The 20444-nt window shown below is 42.3% G+C and overlaps 1 protein-coding gene across 3 annotated transcripts in view; it reads right to left on the reverse strand.

Moving 5' to 3' along the window:
• Positions 1 to 20444, reverse strand: part of LOC103005929 (TLE family member 1, transcriptional corepressor) — an 87575-nt gene that overhangs the window by 48905 nt on the left and 18226 nt on the right. For 2 of the 3 annotated variants that reach the window (XM_057547918.1, XM_057547916.1), the window contains exons 5-6: positions 11428 to 11490; positions 9130 to 9234 (exon numbers count right to left, since the gene is read on the reverse strand). In XM_057547918.1, the coding sequence (XP_057403901.1) occupies positions 9130 to 9234; positions 11428 to 11490 (168 nt within the window). The remainder of the gene's footprint in view (positions 1 to 9129; positions 9235 to 11427; positions 11491 to 20444) is intronic. The other variant, XM_057547917.1, reaches the window with a different exon arrangement.

Raw genomic sequence — 20444 nt, forward strand, 5'->3', positions numbered from 1 at the left:
GAAAGACGAGTAGAAGTGTTGCTGGCATCTAGTAGGTAGAGGCTGGGGATGCTGTTAAACGTCCTACAATGCACCGGGCAGCCCCCAGCACAGAGAATTCATGAGCCCAAAATGTCAACAGTGCTGAGGGTGAGAAATTCTGGTCCCAATCTAAGCTGGACTTCTGTCCCATTACATTAGAACCCATGTTCTTATATGCCAAAGGACTTGCCAAATTGTTGCTTAAAAACCAGAAGTACTTTAAAATATTCACTTTTCACTGTCCTTTCCCCATCGAGTACCTTGTCACAGCTCAAAAAAAATGAGCCTCTGCTTCCTAATGCTGACTCCACTAACAATTCAAAACAAAACAAACAAACAGAAACTTCACATTTTACAAAACAATTTGGGAAAAGAGCTACAATGGGAACTTTTACATACTGTTCTGGTGCCTCAAAGGTGATTAGGGAAAGGTTTAGTTTGGGGCATAAGGAGATAACTGTACTTGTTCTTAACCCAAACAATTTGAATAGGCTGGGAATGAGACAAGTAAAACAAACACCAAACACTGAGTCAGTGATACTGAAAACCCGCAAGGAATAAAATAACCTCATCCATGTCAAACAACAGCCACACATTTAGAATTTTAATTCACATTTCACCCAGTGCAGACTGGGTCAATTATGTTGCTATATGAAATTGACTTTGCTGTTTACATTCAGAGCCTTAATATAACTGTGCAGTGGTTTCTACATTTTTGTTTCTAAAACAGGTGTAGCACAGGGTTTATCACCACAGAGCTGCCTATACAAGTGGAAAGGACACCAGAATAAAAACAAAGGCCAACGTCCCTCTCATCCCAACTAGATGCTAATAAGTTCCTTATCACAAACCACTGAATTTCTGAAATTTAACCCACTTTATAACCTTTGGGAAAACTATGTCACACAGATCACAAACTGAACCCAACCAGAACTGAAACCATGCCCCAAAATAGCATCTTTAATGCTAAAAGCGTGACAGTAAGTGGCATTTACAGCACTTGGTATTTAAACACTTTTAAAGGGGGAAAAAAAAGTGAAAAGTAGCATTTATTGACAGTTCTCTCCAAGTCATTCTTCCTTGATTTTCTGCTATTTCTCTGTTCTTTAAAACACTCAGTTCTTATCTTGGGAGAGTGCAGAAAAAGAAAATTGGTATGCTATGATAAACAAGTGGGAAAAGTGGTGAAGAGCTATGTGGCAGGAGAAACATCAAGGACACTACTACAGGAGCTATCTGAAAACCTCCCATCATGTGGATGGCCTCTCGCGTGAAGGGGGCAAGGGTGATAAACAGGCAGAAACTGCTTGCTGGGGCCAAGAATTCGCAAGCCACTTGAAGACAATAAAATAAATAGATACGTAAATCCACTGAGAGGCTCCATCTCGATGCAGGAGCACACAGAAAATGAGATGCAGAAGCAACACTGATGGCCTGTACGTAGGCAGGCACCGGGATGAAGGCCTAAAATTCTCAAAAGGATCTAAACTCGTCTTTACTGTTTCTGCATTTCAGCTAATCCGCACAGGCCAACTCATTCTGCATCACCCCCCTGACTTACTCATCCTACCTGCCCTGGATGTCTGTTTCCGTTGTGACTTAAAAGACCTAAACTAGAATAAGATTTTTAAAAGCCATGTTTACTTAGGTAGATCCACTTCTAAAATCATGCAGAACCTAGTGGCAAGACGGGAATAAAGACACAGACCTACTAGAGAATGGACTTGAGGATATGGGGAGGGGGAGGGGTGAGATGTGACAGGGTGAGAGAGTGGCATGGACATGTATACACTACCAAATGTAAAATAGATAGCTAGTGGGAAGCAGCTGCATAGCACAGGGAGATCAGCTCAGTGGTTTGTGACCACCTAGAGGGGTGGGATAGGGAGGGTGGGAGGGAGGGAGATGCAAGAGGGAAGAGATATGGGAACATGGGTATATGTACAACTGATTCACTTTGTTATAAAGCAGAAACTAACACACCATTGTAAAGCAATTATACTCCAATAAAGATGTTTAAAAAAAAAAAAACCATATAAGGTTTCGATGAAAAGATGCTCAGCATCATCAGCCATCAGAGAAATGCAAATCAAAACCACAAAAGAGACAGCGTGTCACACCCACTAGGAGGGCCAGAATCAAAACAATGGACAATAACAGGTGTTGGAGAAGAAGCAGAGAAACTGGAATTCTCATCCACTGCTAGGGGGAATGTAAAATGGTACAGCCACTTGGTTGTTTAAGCTAAATGGAGTTACCATATGCCCCAGAGTTCCATTCCTAGATATAAACACCAGATAAAAGAAAACATGTCCACACAAGAACTTGTACACAAATGTTCACAGCAGCATTATTCATAATAGTCAAGAGATGGAAACAACCTAAATGACCAGCAACTGATTGGATAAACAAATGCAGCATACTGATGCAATGGAGTATCATTCATCAATAAAAAGGACTTAAGTACTTGCTACAACATCTATAGACCTTGAAAACATTATGCAAGTGAAATAAGCCAGACACAAAGGGCCACGTATCATATGATTCCATTTATATGAAATGTTCAGAACAGGCAAATCCACAGAGATAGAAAGATTAGTGGTTGCCAGGGGGTTGAGGGGAGGGGGCATGGAGCCTGACTACTAATGAATATGGGTTTATTTTTGGAGTGATGAAAATGTTCAAGAATTAGATAGTAGTGATGGCTGTACAAGTCTGTGAATATACTAAAAACCACGGAGCTGTGTGCATTTAAAAGGGTGAATGATACGGTACGTTAAGTCATCTATCAATTAAAAAAAACTGCATAGATCTAATTTCTAAAATGAGATGCTCAACTTTCTATTCTGAAGATTTTTCTTCTTCCTCTGAAAAGAGGGAAAATTTTATAATGCCTTCTTCTAAGAAATCCAAATAAAAATCATACGAAAATATATGGGGAAATGAACAAGTAGACAATGCTTCAGTAAGTTTCCTAATAAATAAAAAGCACACTGCCTAATTCACTAGAACCCAGACACTGAAGCCAAGCTCTACGTTTGTCAGAGATACCTAGTTGTACCCTCAGTAAAAACAAAAACAAAAACAAAAAAAACTAGCTCGACCTAAAGGAGAGGTAGGATGCGTAAAAGACTGCTCTGCGATATTGCGCCATCTCTTTGGAAAATTAATAAAAGGGCTAGACTGGTGGAATTTAAGTGGCAGGTATATCACTAAACAGAAGCTGGTAGAGCTGGAAGATCCATGCTTGTTGTCATCATTTTATTTACTCCCTTTGGTAGCAGGCTGTGCATTATTCTCTCAGGGTGAATTTGTTTTATAAAGAAACTTACAGCTGGGTTATTGATGGGCTTTCCAGGGATTAACTGCATACTCATAAGAATAAGAGGCTAACCGCATCCTCTTAAACTTCCCACACTACAATCCTATAGATGTCTGAAAGCTACAGCCGGAGGAAAAAAATAATCCAACATTTTTGCTAATCCTTAAACCAATCATCTCCTGCAACAATAGGGAGTCCTTTAGGTCTACAACTCCATCTCTCAAGGACAGAAAGGCTCCTTCCGCAGACACATCAGGAGTTTGTGTTCACAGCCATCACCTGCACAAGTACACACAGTCAGACACCACAAACCACCCTAGACTTCTTTTATTTCATACTAACTTGTTTTAAAGTATAGAGAACTATAAATTTGCCTATGGAACAGGAGTATACACACATGACCAGTAACTGGAGCCCCAAACCTGAGCCCCACAGGCCTTGACAGAAGTCATATTCATGGAAAGTAAGTCAGATCACATCCAAATAAACGAGAAAGGACAAACAACGTTGCCTACATTAACCCCAAATTTCCCTGAGTTCCTGACGTTCATAGCACTGCTATGGGAAATTGTTTAAATTTTCTTGTAACCAACAGTCAGCATCAAGGCAGCTATCAGAAATCTGGCATTTTGTGGTAGGGGAACTGTTCATCTGTCCATGTCTTCTAACTCTTCTCTCCTTCCAGTTCTATCACAAGGATCCCCGTCACCTCTCAGAGCCAGCAAAAGGCCTGGTGCCCTTTCCTCTTTATGTTGAGTAAGGAAGCCAATGATGCCTTGTCCTTCTCAAACCTCTCCATCTGTTCCCCTAACTTAACTTTCCCCCCTGGTTCTGAACTTTAATAAGTTTGGTCGTCAAAAGTTAAATGGCAGTGCTTTTGCACTTCTGAGTCCTTATTAAAAATCATTCAAGCACGACAACTTAATGGCAGGAGCAGAGCATCTGGCTGGGTCTAATCTCAAACACCAACATCCATGTAACCACCAGAAAAGACAAAGGAGGAGGTGACCTGCTGCTAGGAGCAATCGCCCCTTCACAGGAGCTTGGCCAACTGGACCCAGAGATCTGCTACAGGTGCTGAGAGAAACCAGGCAGACAAAACCTCAGTTCAGGGTGTCAGCACCACATGCTCGTTGAAGGCTGCCAGCCAAGGTCTTACCCCCACAAAAGCCATGCAAGGTAAATGGTATTATCCATTATCCTGTATAAGGATGCTGATAGAGGTTAACTGGCTGTACAAGGTCACAAAACTAAAAAGTGGCAGTGCCGGGACTTCCCTGGTGGTCCAGTGGTTAAGAATCCACCTTCCAATGCAGGGGACACAGGTTCAATCCCTGGTCTGGGAACTAAGATCCCACATGCCGCGGGGCAACTAAGCCCGTGTGCCGCAACTACTGAGCATGCAGGCCACAACTAGACAGCCCGTGTGCCACAACTAGAGAGAAGCCCGCGCCCCCACAACGAAAGATCCCATGTGCCACAACTAAGACCCAATGCAGCCAAAAATAAAATAAATAAATATTTTTAAAAAATAAAAATAAAAAGTGGCAGTGCAAAGTGTCCCAACCAAGTGCATCTCATCCTAGGCCCAGGCTTTGTCCAGGTTAACACAATACAAACGGTCTTAGAAAGATGAGCATAAAACACTGAGAAGTTAGGCAGTAGGTACTTGGTTAGAAATAGATATACAACTATGTAACTGTTTTAATAAAGAAAATCACACTCTGCTAATTATTCTTTTACTCTTCTACTTTTTAATGAAAAAGCAACCATGTTTCTTTAGGGGGGTGGGAAAACTTGGCTGAGAAGAAGCACAAGGAGACTTCCTGGGGAGGTGGGAACAATCTGCACCCAGAGAGGAGTGTGGGCTACAGGGTGTGTGCATGTGCCAGTGATCAATCTGTACACTCAGGAGCTGTGCATCTCACCTGTGAATTACACATCAATTTTTAAAAAATCTGTGTGTATACAGGTATGTATATATCCATATCTATATTTATATGATTTATGTTAATTATACGTGATATAAACCCAATTATATGTGATATAAACCCAATTAAAAGATAACACTAATTATCTGGAATCCCAATCTCAACTTAAAATCAATTATGTAGTATCAGAGCAGGTAGAAGAGAGCTCTTAGTTCCCAACTCCCCAAATACTACAATGGGGAATGATCTGAAGAGCCCGTCCGTCAATTTTCCTTTCCTTCAGGTAACCATTAGCTATCCCACAAATAAAATGTTACATCAGTCAATAACCTATTTCATTTTGAGCATTTTTAATAGCATTCCAAACTAAAAAAATCTTTGAGGAATGCTGATTAAATTGTGGAGACTATCCTGATGTTTGGGGGAAAAAAAAAACAAAACCCAAGGTTCAAATAAATAAGTTTCCTTCCCACAATGAACTTGTTTTCTCAAGTACAAGGGAGTTTGTGCCAAACCAAATAAACTCTGTATCTATTAAGATCTCTGCATTTTTATTGTTACAAGAACATAACATGTTTAATAGCAAAAGAGCTTATAAAAAGAAAAATTCAAAAAGTAGGGTTGCAGTTATTAGTCTGCCAATTACCAAATGTGCCATCAGTCAAGCTGTTAAAAAAAGTATAAGGGCTTCCCTGGTGGCGCAGCGGTTGAGAGTCTGCCTGCCAATGCAGGGGACACGGGTTCGAGCCCTGGTCTGGGAGGATCCCACATGCCGCGGAGCAACTAGGCCCGTGCGCCACAGCTACTGAGCCTGCGCGTCTGGAGCCTGTGCTCCGCAACAAGAGAGGCCGCGATAGTGAGAGGCCCGCGCACCGCGATGAGGAGTGGCCCCCACTCGCCGCAACTGGAGAGGGCCCTTGTGCAGAAACGAAGACCCAACACAGACAAAAATAAAAAAAAAAAAAAAAAAAAAAAAAAGTATAACAAAAAATATCTCAATAGTTTCTCCAAGTATCAAATATCTAAGAAGCTTATCTTTCTTAAATACCAGGACTCTATGTAAGTTGAAGGCAGATGCTGTGGTGAAAAAGATTTAAAATTCAGTATTTTCCGTCAGATATGAGAACTAAGTTTTCTATGCTGGTGAGAAATGGGCACCATTAATTCACTCTACAAAAACGGAAAAAACTATAACCTCTCTCGTCCTCCTAAAAGAGCAGCCACAGTCCCAGGACACAGCTGAGCTTACCTAGAAGCCTGGTGTCCTTGAGAAGATTTAACTTTTTCCAGGTTTGCTAAAGAGAAATATCTGTAGCCCTGTCAAGCAAGCAGTAAGCTCCTTGATTGTACCTTAAAGGGAATGAGAATGTTTCAGCTCATTTGCATTTTAAAGGGTACTCTTTCATGATCTTTCACACTTGTAATAGATGTCTAAACCGTTAAATTACTATTTCTTTTCTTAGCTTGAAAGTCGATGCAGACGAAGAGCATGGCCTCTCCCAGTGTTCTTTACCCTAAGTCGGTCCCTGAACAATACTGACAGCTGCTATCAGACCGGGCTGCATTTACCCTGCGCGCAGCTGCTGCTTGTAGGAACAGACAGCCTCCCAGAGCCTCCTCCCCTCTGGGGAGACAGGCTGACACACTGCATGTTCAATGAAGGGGTGCAAAGGTCTGCTGAATTGTCAACCCAATTTTATGCTACTTCGATTTTCCAGGACGCGCACAATTCCTTTCAAGCAAAAATCAAGCATATGCCACAGCATGAAACTTATGGTGTGGGATAATTATTGATCACTACAAACTTTAAAAGAGCCTGCTGACATAAATTAATATACTGATCCAAAAATTACAATTATAAAAGCCGCACATGCCAGTATGCTGAAGACCTGCAACTGGCGTTAAGTCTTGTGCTGGGCCCAATTCACTGATTTGGGTTATTGTTGCTAGCTATCGGAGCTAATCTGCCTTTATAATCTCAACAACATGTTTCCGGGACTAAAGCCATTCATAAAATTAGCGATTCATCTGCCCTTCCAAAACAACCTGCTATTTTTATTTTCTGATTCAACTCAAAATGAGTATTACCTATAAACATCTGGTTAACACAATTTCCTCCTTTCTAATGGATAGGATTGGGCAGTGCCTTTGAGAATGTAAGAGTACAAAGTTTTACCACTGAGAGATGATACGTAAAAATTTAGAGCCTATCAGAAAACAAACATGTTCCACAAAGTGTAACTGGGTACTTGAGAACTGCTTTGCATATGTTTTCCTTTAATCAAAACAGGCTTTTCCATCCTCATTCATCTGGGCTAAAAAATTCTGTGCTCGAGCTACAAGTACAATTTGCTATTAGTCTTTGCTAATCAAACACAGTACATGCAAAAGTACCAGTGAATATTTGATTTGATCTCTGAAATAAAGCAATTCATTACACAAGAAAAGGGTACAGAAGGCAGCAGACAAATGCAGATGTAATTGTGTTTTTTGTTGAATGTGATTAGAGAGCCCACTAAGTAACAGTCAAAAATGTGACACTAAGGGGGAGAGATGCAGAGCCCAGACCTGTGGGGAAGAGGAGGAGGGGAGAATTGTTTATGCAGAGCTAAGCTGTCAAGTGTAATAAAGCAGCTTGAATAAAATTTAAGCTGAAAATCCACTGAAGCTCCCCATTTCAGGGAGGAAAAAGCTATTAAAAGGAAATGAAGGTCACCCTCCCAGTTTATTTCACCTAATTGACTGCCAATAGCTTACCACAGGCAACCCGACTGCAGATCTGCAATTGAGAAACTGATGAAAGGAGAGTTTTCAAGCTGAGGCTCATTCTTTAATCCTCCTTGGCTCTTATGTTTTTTCTCCATCTCCAGTTGGGATGTAATTTTAAACCCTGATGGATTAACTGGTTCCATTGTCTGTGGCCGTCACTGCACTATGGCACTCTTAATCCGTACAGCAGCATGTCTAATTATCATTACAAAGTGTCTGAGGGAACTATAAAGACCAGCAGGGCATCTTCTCACAAGCAATTAACATAAATTGATAAATGAGTGATTTGAATCCGCTCAAGGCACTCACATATGAATAAAATCAGAAAGGACGGTCCCTTATTTCAGCTACTTCTTTCGCTTAGTCTGGAAGGGCAGAAAACATGAGAACCGTCCTGGATCCTGCAGTGAGGGGGCGGGGGGATGAACTCATGCAGGGGATGGACCCAACAGTTCACCAGGCTCATTAATGCAGAGCAAATGACTTGTGATTGACAACCAGTTGCCAGCAAGGAGCACTAACTGAACTCAACCCAGGAGAGCAGAAACCTGGTGAAAGGCTAGAGGGCACTAGGGCAAGACAATCATCACTTCTTCAGCAGCAAGAGGGCTTTCTTTTCATTGGGGTGCCACTTAAAAATTCATGAAAGAGGCACAAGAAAAGCAAAACAGTTATGCATAGGTTCTAATACCCTGGGAAAGCAAAAGGCAAAAAAGCAAAAGACAACAAAATGAAATAATGCCGAGCTACGTCTTGACCTCACTGGGATCTAAAGTTTATACAACAGAAGTAAGGAAAGTACGTATTTAAAACCCTTGCCAAAGCTTTAACCTAAGGGAGCAGGGTAAACTACATCTATTTTTCCATTGAAAAGAAGATTTATTTTTTCTTCCCCTCCTAAAAATGTTTCTATCATCTCCCTTATGCTAATCTTTCTTCCCCTACACACCTCAGCATACCTGAACGCTGCCACCCCCTGCCCCCCGGCTTATCAAATGGGTTAAGATTAAGAGACACAACATTATATATAGATAGATAGATATTAAGCCAACAAATTAAGAAGAAATGAAAGCTGGTTATACACACTGTAGGAGGTAGACCTGGTAGGCCACGTACCCCGATGATGGCATTCAGCTCTGCCATGGTCACCTGTTTGGCACGTTCGACAGCCTGGGCCACCTGCTGTTGATGCTTTGAAAACAAGGAGAAGGGAAAAGTGTTAGCAAGGCAGCCAAGACCTTCACTGTACCTTCCAACAATAAGACAAATGCCACATGTGGTGCAGACTGAAGTGTAGTATGTCTTTAAATGTGAACTTGCTCGAGCACACATTGTTCCACAGAACACACACACAACCAGCAAAGGAAAACTGAGAGTGGTGCATCCCTCATTTCTAACCAACACCAGTTACCACTTAACTTCTGATGGGAATCTGGGGCTTGGAATGATAGAAAGTCAAAGGAGGACATCAAAAATGGTAATGTGAGGCCTTAGAAAATAAACAGTATGGGATCTGGAAGATCACCCTGGTTCTCAAAGGGGGTTTGCTATGATAAGTTTGAGCAGGAAAAGTTTACAGCCATTTAAAAACACCCCTTTTGATACTTAAAATTTAAATATTAAACCTGCAATCACTTCTCTGGTCAACAAATCTCAACCCACCAGTTGGTTTTGGAAACTCTGGGAATTCCTCTCCTCCCTTAGCCCCTAGATGTTTCACCCTTCACAGGGGAAAGGAAAGACCCCGCTCCCTGCCCCCCACCCCCCACACACTCTGAGATCACAGGCTGGAAACAGCCTGCGCACCTCCCAGCTCCACTCACAAATAAAAACAAAGCCACAGGTCTCTTTGGGAGAAAGGAAACTGTAGCAGAGACCAGGATTACTAAAATCTATTGAACAACAGGCTTCAAAAGGCCAACAGGGGACCTCCCTGGTGGCGCAGTGGTTAAAATCCACCTACCGGGCTTCCCTGGTGGTGCAGTGGTTGAGAATCTGCCTGCCAATGCAGGGAACACGGGTTCGAGCCCTGGTCTGGGAAGATCCCACATGCCACGGAGCAACTAGGCCCGTGAGCCACAACTACTGAGCCTGCGCGTCTGGAGCCTGTGCTCCGCAACAGGAGAGGCCGCGACAGTGAGAGGCCCACGCACCGCAATGAAGAGTGGCCCCTGCTCGCCGCAACTAGAGAAAGCCCTCAAACAGAAACGAAGACCCAACACAGCCAAAAATAAATAAATAAATAAAATAAAAAAAAAAAAATCCACCTATCAATGCAGGGGACTCGGGTTCGAGCCCTGGTCCGGGAAGATCCCACAAGCCACAGTGCAACTAAGCCCACGAGACACAACTACTGAAGCCCGCATGCCTAGAGCCCATGCTCCGCAACAAGATAAGCCACTGCAATGAGAAGCCCGTGCTCTGCAACAAAGAGTAGCCCCCGCTCGCCGCAACTAGAGAAAGCCCAAGCGCAGCGAGGAAGACCCAACGCAGCCAAAAATAAATTAAAAAAAAAAAGAAGAAGGCCAACAAATCTAAACTGTAACATCGAGTATATGCTATGCTGGAAAAGGCTGCCATAATAACAGCAGAGATGGTGCTACCCAGCATGGAAAAGTAGATGCCAGTGAGAACAAACACTCAGTATTCCAGCTCCAAGGCCCATAAGTTTTTCACTGTCTCAAGATATAAGCATCCTGTACACACTTAAAACAGTTTTGCATTTATTAGCTTGTATCCAAAAGTAAAGGCAAAACTAAAACATTACTGGTTTTGAGTCATAGATTACTCACATAAAGAGCTTTTCCCTCTCAAATATTAAGGGTGAACTTCTATTAATTTGTAACTTAATAAAATGGCTTATATATGTATATAACTCCATAAGCTAAAGTAACATGAACAGGTAACAAGAATGGTCTTATCCTTAATAGCATTGGCATCCACTCCCTCCATGGACAGCATTTAGTCAACCTGCCCTGATGTACAAGGACAAATGAAATACCTGCTCCCGTGGTCAAGTCAACCCTGATGGAACCATTTTTAAAATGCAGTAAAAGAAAAGCTCTCTAGAGAAAGGACACGTGAATCATCAGTAGCCATCAAGCTTATTTATACTACTCCTCTGAGGAAAGAAAAGCTTTATGCTTGATAGTCGTTTTGCAGTTTTCCACAGAAAAAAATTAATTTCAGGTTGAGCTATTGTCACCACTTCTACAGTGTCCCCTCAGATCTGTTAGATGGAAGAGCAGGGGGTTTACACACTTCAGCTGTAACATATGTTCTTCACACTTGTTCCTCGTGATAAAATTAACATCTTAAAACTAGCTAATTTGCAAACAGAGAAGCAACATAATTGCACTTTAACAGCTGAACAGTTTTACTTACTTCCTGAGACAGAAATGGGATGACTTGTGCACAAATCGTATTCAATCTCTTGGCGATTTCAGTCTATAAAGACAAAGCGATATAAATGTTTAGTATATTTCATAATCAGTTCAGAAAGATAAAACTTCATACCCAACATCTGAGTCCTCCAGTGCCTCACTCTTGAGGGCATGAAATTGCTTTCCCAGGCTATGTCAGCAATATTTATCTTGAGATAAACAGCAGATATTAATCCCACTTGCAAAGTAAGACATAATCGCACGCTTTATTGGTCACTTACGAGATAATGGGTAGTTTAATTGAGTTGGAAAATCTACGTGGTTTAAGGCTACGTAATCATTTAACCTGGTGGGATTGCAAACCTCTCCGTACACTTATTCAATTACGGCATATCAGGGTACATTTATATAGCAAGTTCATTCAAACTGGAGTCAGAACCTTGGGGAGCAGAAGTACTGCCAAAGCAGTCTAGCTCTCAAGATAAGGTCTAGAGCGAGAGAGCGGAAGAAGACCTCCTTCCCACCTGTCTCAATTCCTGCACAACTGAAACAGGACGTTAATGTTAGTAAGCCTTCACTATGTCTCAAAATTTCAAACAAGCCTAGAAAACACTGCTGAAACAGAACTCAAGTCCAGAGTGACAGTCAAGTCAAGGTATTCTGGCTATCTGTAAAGTTTTACCACAATTCAGCATCAAATGCCAGGACCTCACTGACAGGGCCCACGGTTCCACTGAGTTTAAGAAAATGTGTCCTGGGGCTTCCCTGGTGGCGCAGTGGTTGAGAATCTGCCTGCCAATGCAGGGGACACGGGTTCGAGCCCTGGTCTGGGAAGATCCCACATGCCGCGGAGCAGCTGGGCCCGTGAGCCACAACTACTGAGCCTGCGCGTCTGGAGCCTGTGCTCCACAACAAGAGAGGCCGCGATAGTGAGAGGCCCCCACACTGCGATGAAGAGTGGCCCCCGCTTGCCACAACTAGAGAAAGCCCTTGCACAGAAATGAAGACCCAACACAGCCATAAAAATTAATTAATTAATTAATTAATTTAAAAAAAAAAAAAGAAAAAGAAAATGTGTCCTGACTGTCTGCGGCACAGGCTGTTCTAGAGAAAGTAAGAAAAGTCCCCGCTCGGCTCCAAATGCACAGCACTCCCTCTGCAAGAGGGACAAACTGGCAAAGAAGGGAATGAAGTGTGCTCTGCTCCCAGGCTAGGGTAGGATCCACATGCCCACCCCACCTCCAACACCCTCCAGTAATGCAAAGGAGCCCTGCTTTCCTCTAACTCTGAAGAACCAGTTCTGCTTAAAAAAAAAAAAAAAAAAAGTCATCCGAAGAGTCCCACATTGGCCTTATTTATTTCATCATTTTCTGTCAATGCTTACTAATGCCGCCTCTATTACTGAATTAGGCAATGAAAAGCATTACGAGGAGAAGAAAATTATGAAGCGCAAAGCCCATGCCCTTGAGAAAGAGAGAATGGAATAAGTGAAACAAAGTAGAAACCTCAGGAACTGTATAATCAAGTACATAAAAAAGAGCTGCCTTTTGTCCTCTGAGATGATTCCAGTTAACTGAGCAACAAGCCTTTGGTTTTATGGGATTGGATTTAGGCCAACCCAACTCAATTCTCCCTGACCACCAATGAGATAGGGTTACAGACAGTGCCTTGGAAGAAATGTACTGGAAGGGGAAATGACTGGTATAGAGAACAAACCCATGACCTTGCTTGAAAAAGCGGGGCAAACAGATACGTATATGCAAAAAGGGTGCAGCTGTACTAGGTGCAAACACAGAACTGGGTCAGCCCTACCCAGTTCATTTGATCACAGCCACCCACTCAAGCTAACTCAAGGTCATGAAAGCATGGGCGGGCCACCCTTGCCTTTGCAACAGGGTTCTACACTATGTATCTGGGTAGATGTAAAGGAGTAGGGATGCTCTCTGTGGACTCTGAGGTCCCTGCTCCCCACTTCCTACCTGCCATACATTCCAACAGCATTCTGTACTTTTCCCATCTCCAAAATTCCCTTCATGTTTTCCAATTTTAAAAATGACATCTGCTCACTTTGAGCACATACACACAGATGTATACTATATAGACATATACAAGAAAGTTAAAATAACCCTAAGTCCCCCATCCAGAGATTACCACAGTAACATTCTGGTGATCCTGGGAAGCAGCACCCCAGGCTCTCATTATCTGTGTGTGCACAAGCCCAGAGTGGAGGGAGACACTTTGATACCAAGGGGTCCCAATACGTATACTGCTTTTCTGTAATTTGTTATTTCCACTCAAATGTGTCATGGACACCCTCCCACTCAATAAAAACAGATATGAATAAGGACATCATCAACATATCCCACTATACAAGCAGACGGGTGTCTCAACACTCCTAATATCAGGGGATATTTATGTTTCACCTAATTTTCCACAAGTAAACACTGTATGTCAACTAACTCTCTCCCTGGATCTCTAAAAGGAATCTCTAGAAGTGAAATTGCTAGGTCAAAGTATATGCATATTTTAAACTGTAATGCATGCTGATAAACTGCCCAGCAGAAAAGCTTACCAATTTATATCATCACCAGTCTATGAGGGTGTTTGCTCCCCCACCCAGTGTCAATACTGGGTTTTGTTGACCTTTTTAAAATCTTTATCCATCTAATAGATTTTAAAATGACCTCATTTTTATTTGCATTACTTGGATTCTTCCTGAAGTTAAACATCTTTTCATATATTGACTGGTCCACTTTATTTTTCCTTTCTCTTTCTTTCCTTTGGTATTTATTCATCATTGTCTTTTTGTAGTAGTTCTTTCCATATGACAAATACTGACTTTTCCAGTTTTTCCACCTTGTTACCTGTCTTTCAACCTTGCTTATGATGGATTTTTTGCTGTGCGTAACTTTGTTTTTACGTGGTCAAACTAAAAAATAGTCTTCCTATGTTCCTGGCCTTTGGGTCAGGATTAGAACACCCCCAAATTACAGAAGCCATTCTTAATTTTCTTCTAGTGCTGCTATGGCTGTACTTTCTGCACTTAATTACTGGACCTACCCGGAATTTACTTTAGTTTAAGAAGGAAAGATGATCTCCTCTTTAATTAATAATTATATATGTTATTACATAGAGTGGCTTCAAGGTAGAAGTGAACTTGACTGTCAGGGAACAGTTAAGACCTGGTCTGAATGAAATCAACTTGTAAACCTTTAACATTAAACCTTTAATATTAAGAACAAAATAAAAGAAGTACAGATTAAAGCACAGACCATATAAATTGAGTTAGAGTAGCTAAGACTGAAACAGGAGGACCAGGGTTAAAGATCAAAGCTCAAACTGATGAAGAAACATCAAAAGCCATACCATTTGTCCTGGGAATTCTAAATAAATGGTCTGGAGAAGAAACAGAAATAAGAACAACAGAGAAGGATCTTATCCCAGCTGTCTCCTCCTTCTGCCAGGTCTATAAACCCTAATCTGAAAACTATCCTCTGACACGTGAGTTTAACTTTGATCAAGGAGGCCTGGATTCAAATCTCCCCTCTGATTTACCTTAAAATTCTCCGAGCCAGCTATAGAGTATCTACTCCTGGCAGCATGAGGATGCAACTTATTTCCCTGACAGTGCTTTGGGAGGTCTAAGACATCATCACCACCCCAGCCCTTAAAATAGTCTGGATGGCAGCATAAGAACTGACAGTGATTCTTTAGTATTATCTCTTGCTTCAACACAAGGGTATTCTGATAAGAACTTTAATTTAGCACAAATTAACGAGTAGTAGTGTTTTCCACCCGTGCTTCTATTCCTGACCACGGAGTTTACAAGCAGGTTAAACTGGATAGTTGACCCTGCTTAAGCAGGTGTTAAGAAAGTTCTGTAACCTTTTCAGACTGCCTTCTTTCTACCTCTTCCAAAGACTAGACAACTCCAGTCGAAAAAAACAAAAACAAAAAACTGCAGGCTAACTGTATTTCCCACCTGGAAATCATTTTCCTGCCCAAAACTGAAGATGTATTTGGTACCTGCTAACAGTCATAACGTTCATAAGTAAACTTACCCTGTGCCTGTACTTCTGACACCATGTAAGGCAACAAAACTAAGTCAGCATTCAAGAGCTAGCCCTAAACCAGATTTGTGTGGAAACTTTGTGCCCAGAAACTTAACCAGCTTGGTTAAGGCCCCAGCATCAGGCCTTACTTCAGGGACAGTCACCACCCACTGAGGCAGCAGGAAGCAGGAGTCCAAAGTATCTGTCCAGAACCAGCTTTTATTCTCCCTGTCAAGGTCAACTCCCTTCTCACTGACTTGCTTATGGTAATACGGTTGGCCCTCATAATCCAAAAACTTGGGTTTGCATCTCAGCACACTAGTATTAGGTGTCCTGAGTTAAGTCACTTCAACCACTGAGCCCCAGGTCTCTTATCAACAACCTACTTCAGTGTTTCAGCAGAATCAAGTAAGCTAATATGTAAACTACAGCTGCATTATTACAAAGTGCTTTGCTCTTATCCCAATCCTTCAAGGCCTACCTCAAATCCATGTAGAAGCTGCCTTTCTCCCATAACACCAATAAACAAACGCTAGGCCCTTCAAGATCCTCCAAAGCATTTACCATCATTTGGCAAACCAAGACTTTATGTTTAAAATCACATCTTATGTGAAGCTTCTGGACAGTTTCCTAACAGCTTCCAGCATCAAGTCTTCTCAGCATAACAGGGAAGCAGGAGAAGACTCTGGCTGAACACTTTGATACAGCTCCTTGCTGAACCCTCCCCACCAAAACTGACCACAGGGTACACATTCCACACATGGGGCTTTCAAAGGAATGCCTCGCTGCACCAAAATGGAATCCCCACACACCCTAAACTCAATGACCAAGATGTTAACCACAAAAATCGTTCCTAACCAGTGTCAGAATAAAGCTCTGTTTATAGTAAGAAATTGTATCTTAGTAGGTACAAGATTCAGGTACATGTATATTTTAACTGAGTTAAATAGGCCAAATACCTCCAAGGCCAGCAATGAACCAAACCCTGGTACATGTTGGCAGAGCTCTTAAACTGAAGACATGTTCTTCTGAGCATCTGAACTTAACTTTTTGGACTTCATGATTCCTAAAAGCTCGGCTTTCCACCTTTTGATACTCCTCCCACCTCATCTAATTTCCAGACTGAAGAGCCAGCCTGCTCCCCAACGGCTGCCCACTTCTCCACTACACACAGAGTAATATATAGTGAAGGTTGCTGTAGGCTGAAAGCAGGGCGAGGACTGCTTAAGAGTAATTGCCCATGGGTCTCAAAGCAACCCAATGGCACCTCGCCCAAAGTCAGCTTACGGAGGGGAAACTCCACCACCATTAAATTGCAAATTGATGGATCATAAAAAATGCCGCTTATGCTGAGGGCTGGCAAACTGATCTTTCTGTTTCCTCAAACCAAGCAGGAGGCCAAGAGAAAAACACAGTGGAGAGCTGGTAAGAAGTGCCTGGCAACAGATAAACAGGCAAGAACATGAAAACAAAGCACACAAAAGGAAACAGATAATCTCTAAATCCCTTCTGACTAGAAGGTTCAGAGTCTGTGAAATGACAGCCTTCAATACAGAAAAATGTTCAACCTCACCAGCAACCAAATGAAATGCAAATGTTGTTGTAAGTAAAGTGGGTCATTCTGCACCAGTTAAGTTAGTTTATTAAAAAAAAAATTAATGAAATCCAACGATGGTGAGTCTTCTGGGAAACTGGAGTAATCACACATTACTGATGACAGAGTAAATCGGTACGGTCGTCTTGGAAAGCAACTGGGCAATGTGTTTCAAGTGCATGAAATTATTCAAACCTTTTGGTAAGGCTTCCCACAGCTAAGAATTTATCATAAGGAAATAGTTCAAATGAAAAGCATTCCATGCATGAAGCTGTTCACTGCAGCACGAGTTTCAAAGCAAAAGAGGAAAAGTCAGGTAAAAATGTAACGGTAGTTCAACACATCACAACCATCTGCAGTTTTTTAAAAACTTAACATTTGCCCTCCTGATAAATCAGTTGTCTAAGTACTAGGAGAACGGGTTAAATACACGACATGAACCCAAAGTCAAGGCAAGTAACCATTTTAAAGTCATGTTTATAATAATGATGCTTAAATGGCCAACAGTTACTAGATGAAGCAGGAGGGGAAGAACAAAGCTGTGGTGTTAGTGTGACTGTTTTTTGTTTGTTTGTTTGTTTTACAACATATGCATGTGGCCAAGCGCTGTAATTTGATACCCCAAATAAAACCAGTGATTATCCTGCTGTAGCAGGGTTATCAGTGCCATTTTCCCCCCTCCAGTGACCTTGTAGATGCCGCCCTTGATTTATCGTTTGGATGTATTAATAAACAGGGAAGGGAGCAAAGGGTGATCAGGCCCACCACTCCTGTGATTGACCCTGGCACTGAGTCACAAGGATGCTGGCAAACCCTGAAACCCTTTGGGTGCCCGGCCCTCTAACAATCTTCATGTCACATATGGAGAAGCCAAAGCCTAAAGGAAATGATTTGCCCAGGATCATAAAGATTAAAAGCCACATTTGCTGCCTAGTCCTTTCTCCAGGAAGCAGAAGTGGGAAATTGGAACATACTCTAGACCAGAAACAAAGCTGATGTACTCAGCCTTGTTTGCAAAGCAATACAGCCCTAACAGGACCACAGCAGTACAAGGCCAAGGCCATGTCATCGCTCAGCCAACAACGGTACTACAACAAGTGGCCCCAGTCTGTCACTGACAGGGTCACTGTACTCCTGCTGTCTTTGGCAGAAGTACAGTGCAAGGCAAAGTAGGCATTTCACAAGGAGCCGCAGTTATAAATTGCAAACCTTAAATAAACAAGTAGCAGCCAAACTGCACTTTTGTCCTCCCCTTTGCAGGCAAAGAGAATTAGTGCCTCAGCCCTAACATCAGACAATCTGGCCCACCAGTAAAGCAAAATCCACAAAAACACATCCACAAGTACATCTCTGTTTCCTGAAGATGACATCTGATGTCCCTAAGGAAAATTCAAGATGTTTGACTAAAACTGCATATCCAAAATGATATATTCAAAACTCTGCAAATAAACTTCCAATACTCCCCCCCACCCCTTTACAGGAGGGGGAAAAGCTTCTTGGCCTAGAGACCTCCTTTAGAACACTGGCTAGTCACCAGACCATCTCCCATCCTAGCACCATGCTTCACCAGCACACTCATGAAAAGGGAATTTTATCTGAAGTTCTAATGCATCAGAGTAGCTCTGTTTAAAATATAATGACGTCGATAAATGACTAACCACAATTTGGGGGAAATCCAAATGAAAAGGACTTGGGGCCTCTAAGCTGACGATATAATGGTTATGAGGTTATCAGCGATTTTCAAACATAAGAACGCATCAGGATCACCTGAAAGGCTTGGTAAAACATAGACAGCTGGGCCCACGCCCAGAGTTTCTCAGCCAGGAGGTCTGGGGCCCCAGCATCTGCATTTCTAACAAGGCTTCAGGTGCTCTGCAGTTTGTTGGACTAGGGACCACACTTTGAGAACCGTGCCATTGAATAACCATGACAGCGGCAGCATCTACTGCTTAGTACACAGCAGCTCCAATTATATCCAGGCTCTAAGTGTCAGTCAGGGTAGGTGCCCTTGGAGACTGCACCGGAAGGTTAAAATAACTCACCTAGGTCAGAAACAGGAGGGGAAGTCAGGCCTGCCTTTCTCCAAAGCCTTGCCACAGTGAGAGATGACCGCCTTTCTCCACACATTTTTACAAAACAAAACCAAGGCAAGAACACAAACCGGGGCTGGAGGAACCCATCTGACTATTGTGGGAAACCTCAAACAATATTCATTCAAATGAGTCCACCTGTGGCAATGTACTCTTGCCCCTTCTTCAACCTGATGATTAAAGCAAAACAAAGAGGACCAAAAGACAGAACCCCATCAGTGGCTCAATTAATCAGAACACAAGTCGCCAATTATGGGCAGATCCTAACTTTTATGTTCCGTCTCCCCCCTCATTTGGCAGCTCTAAACCCCAGCCCTTTCCAAAGGGGCACAGACTCTCTCCTTCCACTGCTCACCTTTCACACTCGCAGCTTCTCTCCAAACAAGAAGGGGTTAAAATAAAGGGAAAGAATAACCTGCTGAAGCCTGCCGAGGCGAGATAGCAACACTAATTGCTCCCATACTCCGGCTCCTCGAGAGGCAGATTGCAAGGGCTCGCATCTCCGGAGAAAGCTCTCGGATCTTCGCAGCAGCTCTCAGCAGAGCAACTCAAGTGCCCTTAATTGTTTATGTTCTTAATGCAGAGCCTCTTGAATGCATTCATTTTTAATAGCAGGCTTGAGTGTGGGGCCCATCAAAGAATGACAAAGCAACTCTATTCACTGGTCCTCCTTCCTGCAATGATGGTCTTCTGATTTATTTGCAAATGACAAGCTTGGCAGGCTCCACTTGAGGGCTGCCCTCTTTTTTTTTTTTTTAAAGAATTCAGTTGCATTTTCCATGATGAAGTTGAGTCTGCAACGCTGTGTATTTGTGTAAATTCTTCCCCCTTCAGTTCCTTCTAATTAATGACTTAAATGTTTTGACCCAACTGTTGCCAAGCAGTGCATTTGGGCTTTACTTTGTCATTCTGGTAAAGATGCATCCTTGACAAAAGCATCGCAGCTGTTTCAGTGCCTGAACAGCACATTTCCATTATTCAGAAACCCTTGTTATGGAGTTCAGAAAGTGCTGTTCACAGGAAATCGTAATGACTTGTCCCATGATGGAAAAAGACAGCATTCGGTGGTGTCAAAGGAAAATGCACTCTGTTGCACCACAAGAAGGGTTTCAAGACAAACTCCGCAGGGTGAATCACGGAATGCTACCATGAAGTCACCACCTATTGTTCTGGGAATGGAAAGAGAGCAAGCCTACACCTTTCACCTTCTTCACAGGTCTTAGTCATTAGGGAGCTCATGAGAAATTAGATAATATCATACAGTAGCAGGAAGATCAGTGGG

Source organism: Balaenoptera acutorostrata, chromosome 6, assembly GCF_949987535.1.
Source record: "Balaenoptera acutorostrata chromosome 6, mBalAcu1.1, whole genome shotgun sequence".
Lineage (NCBI taxonomy): Eukaryota > Metazoa > Chordata > Mammalia > Artiodactyla > Balaenopteridae > Balaenoptera > Balaenoptera acutorostrata.